A 14,253-nucleotide genomic window follows, 5' to 3' on the forward strand; every position below is an offset into this window, starting at 1 on the left:
TCGGGATTTTTCCTTATGGCATTGGCATCATCAGAAAAGAAAAGGATAGTGAAAGCATGTAAATTAAAGAAGCAACGTTTCTACTTATTTTGAGAAAATTCTTAAAATACTTTCCTTTTCTTGAACACTTATATATATATATGCCTGAACCAAATTTGTAAATTAACTTTTTATTTATCTCTCAAAATTAGTGCCCTCCGTAATAAAAAAACATTAAAAAGTGATTTTTCTTTTACACATTGTCTCTCAATCTACTACTTCCTCCGTTTTAAAAAGATAATTTATTTTTTATTTTTACATATTAAGAAAATAGCAATTATTATGATTAAATGATAATTTTATTTATATAACTTTCATATTATGTTCATCTTAAATAATACGCGAGAAATTATTATATTAGAATAATAAGTAAAAATTAATGAGGATTATTGACAATAGGATAAAGCTTAATGAGGGTGTAATAGACAATTTAAAGATTAAATATAATATAAAAAATAAAAATGGACTATATTTTAGAATGAATAAAAAAAATGATGTATTATTTTTTTGGGACGAAAGAGTATTAATGCGGATATTTTCAAATTTGCTATAAGCTTAGTTTAAATTAACCCAAGCTCCAACTTAGGATCAACAAAAAAAATTCATTTTTTATTTGAAATTCCAGTTCCAATTCCAATTTCAATATATAGATTGTAATAGATATAAAATATCAAATTTGGATTACAATTGTCATAAAAATTAATATTGAATGAGATTGCTATACAAGATAAAATCTACGGTATTTTTACATTTTTTTTTATTTTAGCTTGCCATATAAATAAAACACTTTAATTAATTTTTTACAATAATGTTTAATAGTTATTTATTATTTTATATAATTATGAACAAACTAATTATATAAAATTAATAATTCAAAAATTACATTAATAAATTTTATAAAATTTAATAAAAATATAATATAAATTCAAATCAGTTAACAAATACAAATCAGCTGCTACAGAATCAGATGCCAAGTAATTATTTGGATGGGATGAGACACAAGACCAACCGATAACTGCAGCCACCAAGACCTGAAGATCAGGTGGTCTACTACATTAAGGTGGTCCAGAATACAGTAGATTCTTTCTCCTTTTAATTATGGTAGATTGGCAATACCCAGTCCAATTGTTCTATTCACTGAGCACAAAATAAATCTTAGCGCAGAGTGAGGTATGTATGTGGGTTGAAGTCATACTAACAAATGCCTATTTCTTTTTCTGCAAAAATTTTTTTCTAATGTTAATGAATCTGTTACGATGACATTCACTAGAAATTTGTTAAGCTTATTTAAAACGTTAAAGTTTTTTATTTTTTTAATAAATTATAAAACTTTACTAATTTGTAAACCTTTTTTAGTATGATTTTTTTTATCAAACAAGTTTGAAGTAATATATATATATATATATATATATATATATATATATATATATATATATATATATATATATCAAAGGCTTAATGTGGAGCAAACAATTCTAGCATAATAAGTTTATGAACTTAAAAAATACTCTCTCTGTTTCATTTTATTTGCATAATTTAACAAAATATGCATATTAAAAATTTAGTCAATAAAAATTATTTTATCATTTTTTACCCTTAATTCATTAAAATATTAATAAAAATCTTTCAATTAATGAATAAAAAAATTATTATGAGAAAATACTGTTTATATATTTAAATTTAAAAATTTTATAAATGTTTTAAAATATTTAAAAAATAATAATAAACAAATAAAATAGGAAATTAGTAATACATAACAAATAAAGGTTAAGGCTGAAATGCAATTAATGAGGACACAGAAGATGATATTTTCCGAGAAAAATAGAAAACAATAATGGAGTGGCATTGATGAGACTAGATTGCTGTTTGTTGGGATCCTAATGGTCACATGCACTTGCATTTGAGTATGGTAACAAGTAGGAGTGAGCAGACGCCGGTTGGGTTGAAATCGAACCAAACCAAGCCATAAAATAAAACCCAAACTTTTTCACAATAGACCGAATCAAATCAGTAGATTTGGTCTATTTTGATCGTTTTTGGCCATTTCGATTTAATTTTAAATCCAATCAGTGAATTTTTGTGCAATCGAGTTGAATCAAACAATAAATTTGGTTCAAATCCAATGAACTAATTAACCAATAATTGAAATGGATTGATTCGATTTTTAATTCTGTTCGATCGGTAATTTTTCACACTGCGAATAACAGGGTAATGCATAAATTTAATCTCTTACTTTCCGCGATTGTTTTTGTAGCCCTGGAAAATCCATCATAATCATACACTTTCATATTTCAATAACAACTACATACCCCTCATTAACATAAAATATGAAAAAATAGGGTAATGATTGAATCTCTTCGCCCAGAGCTTAATTAATTTGAGTTTAATAAACATGAAGTTCTAAAATTAATTTCTACTAAAGGCAATTATGTGAATTTTTTTTAGAATAAATTAAATTAGAAATTTCATTAATTGAAAACTATATACAGATTTGAGATACAGATCAATATGTTTCTATATTTTTTGTATATAAAGTGTAATAATAAACCACTTCTACAAAAAAAAATAAAAAACACAATATTAATTTGAAGTATCTGATTGAGTTGATAAAACATAATATTTATGCATAGGCGATCGCTTGCTCCACTTGGTGGCTATTCATAGCGACTGTTGGACTCCATGGTCTTTCTACAAGTTCGATCTTATTACCTTCGAACTTTTTCGTTTTATTGGAGAGTATATCTGCTTTTTTTTTTCTGCATAACTATCCAAATAATAAAAAATTTAGATAAAATCACTGTAAAGGTGATAACAATAACTCAAAATTTGATATGAAAATAAAACTCAATATTTGTGCGACAATAACTCAGATCTGTAAATAAATCTGAAGATTATTTATAAAAAATAAATAACACCGATAAAAGCTCACTAGTGATTGGCTGTCAAAATAAAAAATAAAAATTTTAAGTTTTAGATTTTAAGATAGAGAAAGAGAGGGACAAAACCGCACCGAATGTATAATGTGAATATTATTTATTTATTATTAGAAGATCAGATGTGATGAAAGTTTTAGGATATCTTTCTTTCCTATTTTCTGAAAAAGAAAAAAAAAAGAAAAAAAAGAATGTTATCCATGCAGTATTTTTTAATGTGGCCTTTTTGTTTTCAGTTGACTGATATATTGTCTCTTTTCCATGTTCATATTTATTATAATGTTTGAACCATTTTCTATCACTGATAACATATTTTGTCTCCTCTGTGTTTTATTTTATTATTATTTTACCCAGTAATCAATTAATTAAAATTAAGGTAACAGTAGCCAATTAATACTCATATTCTTTGGATTTTTGATGCTATATCAGCCTAGAAAAAAAAAAACCTATCAAGTCTATTGTTTTTCTTTCTTTTTATTAATTTAATAGTTATTAAATGTAAAAAAATATTAATTATAATAAAATCATTCATTAAATTTATTAGTTTGTAACTCCATTATTTAATAAAAAAAATTTAATATAATTAATTATAATATAAAAAAATGACACAAGTTTCATATTTTAATATATTGCCATATAAGTATTCATATCTTAAAAAATTATATATTTATATAGATAGATAGTATAGAATCCATACAATTAGAGATGCAATGAATGATGAATCACCTTCAAAAAAAAAAACATTAAATTTTGTGATAAAGTTTAGCCGTTTAATACCACTAATTTACCCAACAATTAATACCACTATGAAATGGCATTAAGGATCTATTAGGGTCTTTTTCAATTTCTAGATTTGCATGTTTATAGGTTGAAATCGTATCTATTAGGGTTTGAGACAAACAAATCTCATTTAGTCTTTATTGCTCTTTTATAATTTTCTTTGATACAATGTTCATTTAAAGATTTCGCAAATATGGATTTTTATTACCAAGTTAATTGATATGATATTGATCGGAATATTTATAACCTTTTTGTCAAAAATATTATTGAGACCTTCCACCATTTCACATTTTCGATATTTATAGGATGTTTTTTCAATGTTACTCTTATAGAATAACTAATTTCACAAGAGTAACTATTTAACTAAATTATAATTAATTTTGTTATATTAGGAACATTAATTATTTCCTTGATCCTTGTAAAAAAACTTAAATATCTTTTATTTTGGGACAGAGAAAATAATATTATTTGTTATAATTATGCTATTTTCTTAAAAAAATTTTATGATTATCTTACGATAATTAGACTTTTTTATAATAATTTCTTGAAATTTTATTTTTCTTGGAGAATATTTTTCCATAAAAAATTGAACTTCGGTGAATAAATTCATCTTACCTCATAATAGTTGAAATATTCAATTTTATTTAATTTATTAGATTTAAAAAAAAAAAAAAACTAAATCAAACTATTAAGATAAACTTGCAAATTTTACGGTATGAAGGATTTTAGATGCATGAGTTTGGGCGAGATTATAAATCTATATTGGTTGGCCTTTTTGCCTCTTGTAATATGAGTTCAAGTTAGGGGTTGGGACAAATTGGGCTCATGCAGGCTCAATCCGTTACTTAATATCACTTATACTCATTGCATTCTTTTTTTTTTTCCGTATAACCGAGGGATGTAATTCACCTTGAGCGTAAAGGTTTTTTTGCGCTCTTAATAAAGTGCAGGCTACGTTTTTCGATGATTGAACTTGTGTTCTCACTTTTTTGAAAATTTAAGTCGCTTACCATTTTAATCAACACATTGTTGATGGTATTTATTTAATAAATCTAATAACGAACAATTAAAAGAAAAAAGATTACAAATGTCTTTTTACTTTGCCAAAAATCAAAATAGCAATGAAGGTAATCAGATACGTGGTTTAGTTAGTTTTTTCTCTTAAGAAGAACGAGTTAGAGTATTTTCAAATATAAAAATATTTGCTAATTATTATAAAATTGTAAAGATATTTGTACGGTGACTCATGACTGAATGGAGCAAATTTTGTATCATATATAACTAAATAACGGGCTAAAATAGTAAATATAACATTGTAAAGATAGGCCAACTTAGCTGAAAAGAAATGACGAAAGGAACAATCGAACATATACATAAAGAAAGGGACGTGGGAGAGGTACATGCATATGTCCAGTTTTCTTTCTCCCTCCATGTATAAGTATAAAATATTTCCTTTAATTATCTTTTTTGACTATTTCAATAATGGTGTTCATAGTGTGTATTTCTTCCCCCCCTTTTCCTCCCTCTTTCCATGTATAAATATAAGATATTCACGATAATTTTCTTTTTTGCCTATCAAAATTATGAGACGGAGAAGTATATATATTAATTATTAATTTGTTAAAGTAAATTTATATAATAAGTTACTTATCATACATTATATCATTTCGAATGATAGTTTTAATGTGAATAATAGGCAGTGATTACATTTTGATTATCTAAACACTAACGACATTAACGGTGGATTTTTTGATTTTTGAGCAACTAAATAGATTAATTAATAATATAATATTTTTGATGCTTGAAATATTTCTTGAAATTTTCAAATTATGACCAATTGGATTACATAATTATCTAATTTTCAAATTAATAATATAGTTACATAATTATCTAATTATGATTCAAAAAAATTATTAAATTATGATTGTGAGGTCAATTTTCCTCGGTATTTATCTATGATTTTTATACTTATCTGCAATTGGATTCAATTGAAGTAGCTTTTACAAGTGAGCAATAAACTGTAATTATACAAATCAAGCGAATTGCCAAACACGGCACATGAGATCCGCTCACACACGCACTAAAATGTCTCTCTTTTTTGCTTTACTCTCGCATCGCCTCACTTCTCTCTCTTTCCCACTTCCACTCACTCACTTTCCTAAAAGCTTCTTTGAAGTTTCTGTGATGATGGCTCTCAAATCTCAATGGTTTTGCTTTATAAAACTCTTCTACTTGTTTTTATAAAACTCGCCTTCTACGGCTTCTTGTATCATTGGAATTCTCCATTATGGGTTCTTCTTTCTCTTGTTTTGCTTCAACCTCTTCCCAGCGAACCCCTTCTTTTATCATTAATGCCAATACTGCTTCTTCTCCTTCCTCAGCCTCTTCCCAGCAAACCCCTTCCGAGCTAAATAACTATGAAGTTTTTATTAATTTCAGAGGCAAAGACATCCGCGACGGTTTTCTCTCCTTTCTCTTTGAATCTTTGAAGGAAAAAGGAATCGATACCTTCAAGGATGAAAACCTTCAAAAAGGAACTGAAATAACACCAGCCCTCAAGCAAACAATTCAAGAATCATGTATTTCAATCGTCATATTCTCCAAAAACTATGCAGATTCTCCATGGTGCTTGGACGAACTTGTTGTGATAAATGAATGCAGAGAAACGTCAGGACAAATGGTTTTGCCAGTTTTTTACCGTGTAGATCCAACTAATGTTCAAGAGCTAAGAGGGCCTTTTGCAAAGGCACTTTTCAGGTATTTACAAGATCACAGCGATACTTCACCCAACCTGGGTGGATGGTGCCATGCTTTGAAGACAATCAGCAACTTAAGTGCTTTTGTTTCGAATGAGATCAAGTAAAGTCATCATTTTTCCCTGTTTACTTTTCCATGTCTTTTTATTTTCTATTCATCAATAATAGATCAATCTTGCACACACGATAGATGGCTTTTAGTCCCGATATCTACTCCTTTGAACTCTCACTTATTTTATTTTCTTGTTAAAATTCTGTTTCATTTTCTCCTATTCCTTCAATCATGGGTTTTACCCACCCAGTTTTTCCAAACACTTAATTGATTTTATTCTAGAATATATAAGTTTTGGCTTACTTTTTGTTTTTCATATGTGATCAGAAATGACCAAATGCTAGTTCAAAGAATCGTCAATCGTGTTTCAGAGATATTAAGTCATATGCCATCAAATGCTAGTTACCATGACAAGTTAGTTGGAATTGATTCGCGTGTCGAGGAAGTAATATCGTTATTGGATATTGATGTAAATGACAGAAATTGGACAATAGGAATTTGGGGAATGGCTGGTATTGGAAAGACAACTCTTGCCGGCATAGTGTTTTCCCAAATCAAGGCTAAATTTGATGCCCACTGCTTTGTTTCAAATGTCAAGGAAGAGATGAGAAAGGAAAAGCCAATTGTCTTACGAAATAAAATCGTTGGTTCACTATTGGGGGACGAAAATTTGAAAATGGGCACGCCTCTTTTAGTTTTAGATGACTGGATTTTGAGGAGACTGCAACGTAAAAAAGTTCTTATTGTTTTTGATGACGTTGATGATTCAAACGATTTAGATCTTTTAGCTGGAAACAGTAGTTTGTACCGTAAGGGAAGTAGAATCATTATTACTAGTACAGATAGACAAGTACTTAAAAATGTTTGTCATGAAGAACATATTTATCAGGTTGAGGGATTAATTGATGAGGAAGCTCTTCAACTCTTTAGCTTGCACGCTTTCAAACAAAATGAACCGAAAGAAGGATACGTGGAGCTATCCGAGCAGGTGATAAGTTATGCTCAAGGTAATCCGTTAGCACTAAAAGTTTTAGGCTCTAGCCTTTATGGCATGGAGAAAGAGTACTGGGAGAGCCAGTTGCTCAAATTGAAAAGCATCCCGAGCAAGAGCATTCAAGATATTTCTGTTATGATCGGTTAGATAGAAATGAGCAGAGCATATTTCTGGATATTGCATGTTTCCTTGAAAAAACAATAGAAAAGGACCTTGAAAAAATAATAGAAAGTTTTGGTTTCTTTGCGAAATGTGGAATAAGGAGTCTCAATGATAAATCTCTCATCGCCATTCGAAAATGTGATCGTAGAGTAGAAATGCATAACTTACTACAACAAATGGGAAAGGAGATTGTGAATAAGGAATGCAAACAGCCTGGAGGACGTAGTAGGTTGTGGAATCCTAAGGACATTTCTCATGTATTCAAAACAAATACAGTAAGGAGAAAAATTTGCTATCACCGCTCCACATAATTAGTGATGATTCCAATAGTTTTTATTTTTAAATATTTTATACTCAATTATCTATTTTCATTTGTTGTTCATTTATCAGGGAACTGATAAGATTGAGTGTATTTCGTTTTGGATGTTGAGGGATGGAGCTATTGAGATAAATTCCAAAAGTTTCATGAAGATGCCTAATCTTAGATACCTCGGTATCTTTGATTCCAAAGGGATTTTGGCTGATGGACTTGATTTTCTTCCAGAAGAGCTAAGATATTTACTTTGGAAAGGTTACCCTTTGAAATCGTTGCCGTTGAAGTTTTGCCCAAATAACCTTGTACAACTTTGCTTGCCTAGCAGCCAACTCAAACAACTGTGGGATGGAGATAATAAGGTATATTTCCTAAACTTTAATATTTCTATTCGGTGTAAATGAACCTATATAACATAATAAGATGTAGTTTGATAATAACTTAGAGGGGCGAAAATATATACAGTGAAATCACAAAAGAATATCATAAAAAGAAATAATATGTTTTAATCATTAAACTAATGCTTATTCTTAAATGCATTTCTAAGGAAATAGAATTTAAAATTTTCTTAATGAATCATTTACAATTGTTTTATGAAGAGAACAAGTCATTGAATTAAATGACTTTTTAATTTTATCTTAAATTCTAAATATTAGTGATGAGTTTTGATCAATCAATATATGATTAGTCCAAACTGAAGAAATTCAAATGTTAAGAATATATTTTGACTTATTTAAAGAACAGATGATGTGTTAATTTTTACCCTTACAGCAACAACAAATAGAAACTATCTAGACATAAGTTTATTAATCTTCATACTTTAACTTGGCTTATTTTAATTTTGGTATGTGTACAGAAAATTATATTAAAATAAAATTTTTAGAATTTATTTTTTGTAATATTTGATTAAATAAACAAATAAGTAAATAACTAATTTTGAATTGTAAAATAATTATTTTGTGAGTATTTGGCTTTATGTTTTAGTTATTGTAAATTTAAAATAAATAATAAGAATATTAAAAATATAAATATAAATATAAATTATGCTTTTACTAAAATATCAGACTTGGGTACAAGGTACAACAATCAAGAGATTTTTCACAAGCTACATTACACATTGATCATTTTCTGAAAAAATATATATAAGATAAAATTTTTGAGACGTGGGGCCCATGGCCTCTGCTAGCCAGTAGCCACCCCATCGTTCCGCCATTGGATGAGTAGTGAAATTATTATTTTTTCGATAAATAATAAATATATGTAAAACATGAAATTTTAATAATTCATATTCTTGCTCTTTTTATTACAGCCTTTTAAAAGTTTGAAAGTTATGGACCTCTACAACTCTCTGTCTTTATTGAGAATTTCGGACCCATTTCAAGCTCCAAACCTTGAGGAATTATGTTTGTCAAATTGTACAAGTTTAATTGAGATTCCTTCATCTCTTAAATATTCAACCAAGCTTGCTCAGCTACACTTAGACTAATGTAAAAGTATTCGCAGTTTGCCAAGCTTCCTTCAGTTAGATAATCTTGAGATTCTTAATCTTCGAGGTTGCAGTAAACTTGAAGAATGTCCAGAGCTTCCTTGCAATTTATTGGATTTAAATTTAAGTGAAACTGCAATAAAACAATTGCCTTCATCAATTGGACATTGCTCTCAACTTGTTGCATTATCGTTAAGGTGGTGTACAAAGCTTCAAAATCTTCCAGACTGCATTGGCCAGTTACTATCTCTTGAACGCATTGATGTTACGGGTTTGAAATTCAACAGATTGCCAAATAACTTTGGAGATTTAAATTCTCTGAGGATATTTAACGCAAGTAGAAGTGGCATAAAAACGTTACCATCCTCTTTCAATCAATTGAGCCGATTGGAATGTTTATATTTTGAGGGATGTAAAGGTTTAACGGTATGGCCTTCGTTGTCCGGTTTGAATAGCCTACGGAAGCTTTATCTGGGTAACTGTGGTATATCAGAAATTCCAGAGAGTATTGGATCATTAGTTTCATTGAAAGAGTTACGTTTAGATGGAAACGATTTCGAAAGCATTCCTGCAAGCATCAAACAACTTTCTAACTTGGAGACTCTTAGGTTGGATGATTGTAAGAGGCTTAGATATTTGCCAGAGCTTCCAGGCACAAGGTCATTTTCTGCATCAAATTGCACCTCTTTAGAATTTGTATCATTTTCGTCCTTTGGAAAAGCGGAAACAGAAGACAACCGTCGGTACGCCGAACTTCATTTTGGTAACTGCATCAAATTGGGTGATAATGTACGTTTTCAAATTACGGAAGCCCTGTTCTCAACGCAGCAAGGCCGGAACGTATGTTTCCTTTCTCGAATATTAAATTAATAAAGAAGTCCTTATTTAAAAAAAAATGTTAATTAAGATTTTCGATGATAAACATCAATGGAATATTTTCCTAACTTGTGAATTTCATAATTAATTTATGCTTTGACAAGGGAAGAGAGATAAACATAATAAAATTAAACTATATATCATCTTACCATGAAAATAAATATATCACGAAAAGATTTCAATAGTTATTATTGTTGGGAATATAACTTATCTCGAGTGGAGCCCGCGGAAAAATACCGGTGGCAAAAGTAAAATAAAATTACTATTACCACATATACCTCCAATAATTAAATATTGGATATTGACGATCGAATCCACCAGAAATAATAACCACGATAAAAATTAAATAATTATCGTAAATGCCAGATGAAAAATAAGAACACCGAGATTTACGTGGTTCACCCTTCAACTGTTATGGGCTACGTCCACGGGACAAAAACTCCGAATAATTTTTCTACTAAAAATAGTAGGTACAAAAGAGATTACAAAAATAGTGGCACTCTAAGTGTTTCCCACAAAACACCCCAAAATTACAATCCTCACTATTTTCTCTCTTTCCCAATTTTAGGAACCCTTTTCTAAAATTACACTCCTTTCGTTTTTATGCTTTTGTACGCTTTGAAGTGAAGATCCTTCTCCTTTTTATAGGAGAAGGGGACGCGGTGGATGCGTTAATCACGCATCCACTTTCCCTTTTTTCTTTCTTTCCTTTTTTTTTTCTTTTGTTTGGCACCGTCCTCTTTGACTGCCACCATAACAAAAACGTGTTATTATTTTTTTTTTCTTCATTCAAAATGTCTGTGGGTCCCACATGTTGGAGGGACCCCACAACAATTATGGGCTTTTTAAAATTTATGTTTAAATTATCCATTTAGTCTTTCATCAGCTATTTATATCAACTCTATCGTTAATTAATTATGATATTCTTTAACAAAATATATTTTCATGGAGCAGGACCATCTATTATGTATCCCTGGGGTGGAAGTGCCGCAAAGTATGAAATATCGAACAAGTGGGTCAGATCTTTCAGTTCAGTTGGAAAGGACTGATCGTATGTTGGGTTTTTATGTTGCCGCTGTTTTTGATTTCCAAGATGTTGATTTTGATGCATATAACATTAGTGGTGTTGGGAACTTCCAAGATAAAGCTAGAAAGATGTATGAGTATGGCCGTAACTTTCATTTTCGATATTTGGGGCTTCCTAAGTTAGATTCAAAACATGTGTTCCTTAGGTATATATCTTTGAAGCATAAAATAAATTTCATTCGAGTCTCATTCCAGCTTGATCATTTCTCTGTAAATTATTCCGGAAAACGTGAAGTCAGTAGTGGGAGAGTGATCAATTGTGGCATTCATCCTACATATTGGGAAGAATATAGGAAAGCCGAAATAAGGAATGATTAAAACCAAGAAGGATGGTGTCAGGGAGAACTAGACAAGGATACAGTACAGGCGGCGAACGCTGATTTATGAGAGAAGAATTCAAGACAGAGACTCTGATTAAGGTCAATTAGTATGGCAAATGGAAATTGACAATATTGCAAATGGAATTCCTAGTTTCGTGTGTTTTACTTTGGGATTTTGGTTGATTTCAGTTTTCAATTCATAGCATCACAGTGTTGTGGGTCCCTCCAACATGTGGGACCCACACACATTTGAAAAGAAAAAAAAAATAATACAACACGTTTTTGTTTTGGCAGTCATCGAACAAAGAAGAAAAAAAATTTGTTGAAATTTTGGACGTGTGATTAACGCATTCATTATTAACGCGTCCAGGATTTTCCTAAACTATGCACAAAAACATAAAACGAAAAGTTCTACACAGTTAAGTGTAGAAAATTTTGGGAAAGGGTTCCTAAAATTGGGAAAGAGAGAAAATAGTGCGGATTGTAATTTTGGGGTGTTTTTGGGAAACACTTAGAGTGTCACTATTTTTGTAATCTCTTTTGTACCTACTATTTTTAGTGGAAGAATTATTCGGAGTTTTTGTCCCGTGGACGTAGCCCATAACAGTTGAAGGGTGAATCACGTAGATCTCGGTGTTCTTATTTTTCATCTGGCATTTACAGTAATTATTTAATTTTTACCGTGGTTATTATTTCTGGTGAATTCGATCGTCAATATCCAATACGAAATTATTGGAGGTATATGTGGTAATAGTAATTTTATTTTACTTTTACCACCGGTATTTTTCCGCGGGCCCCACTCGGGATCAGTTATAATCCCAACAACTGGTATCAGAGCATTTGGTTGGTAAATTCTGTCAATTTTCTACAAAGTTACTATTCACGTGAATAGTAAAATTCGTGAATAGTAAAATTTGTCAGATTCAGAATTCGACATGGCTAACAACGGGGCAATGATCAAATTGATGGATTCAAATTATTCAATGTGCAAATCCAGAATGGAGGAATACCTCAATTGCAAAGATCTGTACGATCCAATTGAAGGTGACAGTGGAAAGTCAGAAGAAATGAAAGAAAGGCAGTGGGAGAAATTAAAGAAGCAGACATTGGGTACAATACGCCAATGGATAGATGCTAGCTTGTACAACCATATGAGAAATGAAAAAGATCCCCAAGTTCTCTGGAAGAAATTAGAGAATATGTACGAGGCTACGAATGCTCAAGGAAAAGTCTTCATGATGCATAAAGTCATGAACTTGAAGTTGTCAGACGGACGATCAATTACACAACACCTGAACGATTTTGAAAGACTCGTAACTGATTTAGCAGTTAGCGGTATGTCCTTAGAAGACGAGATGCAAGCATGCCTACTGTTGGGATTTCTACCAGATAGTTGGGATACTCTTATGGTGTCATTGAATAACTCAGCTCCAAATGGTGTGGTAACGATGTCTATGGTAAAGAATAGACTACTTAATGAAGAACTACGAAGAAGAGACATTGCCAGTACCAGTTCACAAGCCCTTTTCACAGAGAATAGGGGCCAGAGCAAGAGTAGAGGTCCAAGGCATGTAAAGTCAGGTGGTAGATCCAAGTCCAGAGAGATGAGAAAATATTACCTTTGCGGTAACGAGGGTCATCTCAAAAGAAATTGTCGTTTACTCAAACAGGATAATGCAGACCGAAGACAAGAGAATGATAGAAATACATCTGCTGCAGTCTCAAGAGAAGATGGTGAGGTGACTTTAGTCACTCATGATGCAGATTGTTGTCATGTTGGAGATGCAGATACCGAGTGGATTGAAGGTTCCGGTGCTTCATACCACTGTGTTCCAAAAAAGGGAATACTTTTCCACTTATAAAGCAGGAGACTTTGGCTCTATTAAAATGAGAAATAATACTGTCTCGCAAGTTGTGGGAATCGGTGATATCTGCATAAAGACAAGTGTTGGGTGCACATTAACACTTAAAAATGTGAGACATATTCCCGATCTTCGGTTGAACCTGTTGTCTGTGAGTGTACTGGACAAGGAAGGCTATCACAATCATACAGGTGACGGTAATTGGAAACTCACCAAAGGGTCTTTGGTGGTGGCGAGAGGAAAATTATGTTGCTCGCTGTATAAGACGCATGCAATAATATGTGCAGGTCAACTGAATACAGTTGCAGATGATGCTTCACCAAATTTATGGCATAGGCGGCTGGTGCACGTTAGTGAGAAAGGGTTGAATATGTTGGCTAAGAAGTCCCTCATACCATTAGCCAATGGTAAAATAAATCCTTGTGATCATTGTTTATTTGGAAAGCAATATCGTGTCTCATTTCTGAAAAGCTCTAGAAGGAGAGACAACAAGTTGGAGTTGGTACACTCTGACGTATGTAGTCCCATGGAGATAGAATCACTTCGAGGCAGTATATATTTCCTAACCTTCATTGATGATTTCTCACGAAAAAC

At 31.0% G+C, this 14,253-nt stretch overlaps 1 protein-coding gene across 1 annotated transcript; it reads left to right on the forward strand.

Moving 5' to 3' along the window:
- The first annotated feature begins 5,868 nt into the window (after positions 1–5,868).
- LOC105633332 (disease resistance-like protein DSC1) lies at positions 5,869–10,459 on the forward strand. Its single transcript, XM_089722829.1, is given in 5 exon segments — positions 5,869–6,611; positions 6,888–7,681; positions 7,684–7,991; positions 8,107–8,391; positions 9,339–10,459. Coding segments are annotated over 5 exon segments (3,006 nt in total). The 5' UTR covers positions 5,869–6,039; the 3' UTR covers positions 10,386–10,459.
- Positions 10,460–14,253: the final 3,794 nt, after the last annotated feature.

This window comes from Jatropha curcas, chromosome 6 (genome assembly GCF_041381405.1).
Source record: "Jatropha curcas cultivar XTBG-Jc1 chromosome 6, XTBG_Jcur_1.0, whole genome shotgun sequence".
Classification (NCBI taxonomy): Eukaryota; Viridiplantae; Streptophyta; class Magnoliopsida; order Malpighiales; family Euphorbiaceae; genus Jatropha; species Jatropha curcas.